The sequence below is a fragment of the Apaloderma vittatum genome, unplaced genomic scaffold (assembly GCF_000703405.1).
Source record: "Apaloderma vittatum isolate BGI_N311 unplaced genomic scaffold, ASM70340v1 scaffold25034, whole genome shotgun sequence".
NCBI classification, from domain to species: Eukaryota; Metazoa; Chordata; class Aves; order Trogoniformes; family Trogonidae; genus Apaloderma; species Apaloderma vittatum.
The window spans coordinates 8102-8401 of record NW_009712485.1 but is presented as its reverse complement, the minus strand read 5'-3'; the positions used below and the strand labels follow the sequence as shown (position 1 = coordinate 8401).

The 300-nt window shown below is 70.0% G+C and overlaps 1 protein-coding gene across 1 annotated transcript in view; it reads right to left on the bottom strand.

Moving 5' to 3' along the window:
- Positions 1–288, bottom strand: part of LOC104272897 (tricarboxylate transport protein, mitochondrial-like) — a gene marked incomplete at its 5' end in the record, with an annotated part of 3473 nt that extends 3185 nt beyond the window's left edge. The window contains one exon of the mRNA XM_009868011.1: positions 112–288. Coding sequence (XP_009866313.1) covers positions 112–288 — 177 coding nt within the window. The remainder of the gene's footprint in view (positions 1–111) is intronic.
- Between the last annotated feature and the right edge of the window lie 12 nt (positions 289–300).

Here is a 300-nt window from a genome sequence, read left to right as displayed (position 1 = left end):
CCCCACTGCAGCCCAGGCCAGGGCGTCAGCTGGCCCTGGGGCGAAGCTCCCCCGGAACAGGGTGCTGCACCCTGCAATGCTGGGGAGCCCCGTGATGCTGGGGCTGGGCACCCATCAGTGCAGCCCCCGAGGACAGGGCCTGGCGTGGGGTCAGGTCGGCTGCCAGCTCCCAGTCTCCCACACCACCATCACTGGTCAACCGAGCCGTGTCCTTGGTGTGACGCAGCAGCACTGCGGCTCCCAGCTCCGGTATCCTCACCGGGCCAGCCCTGGCAGGAACACGCTGGCCTAGCGGGAAGG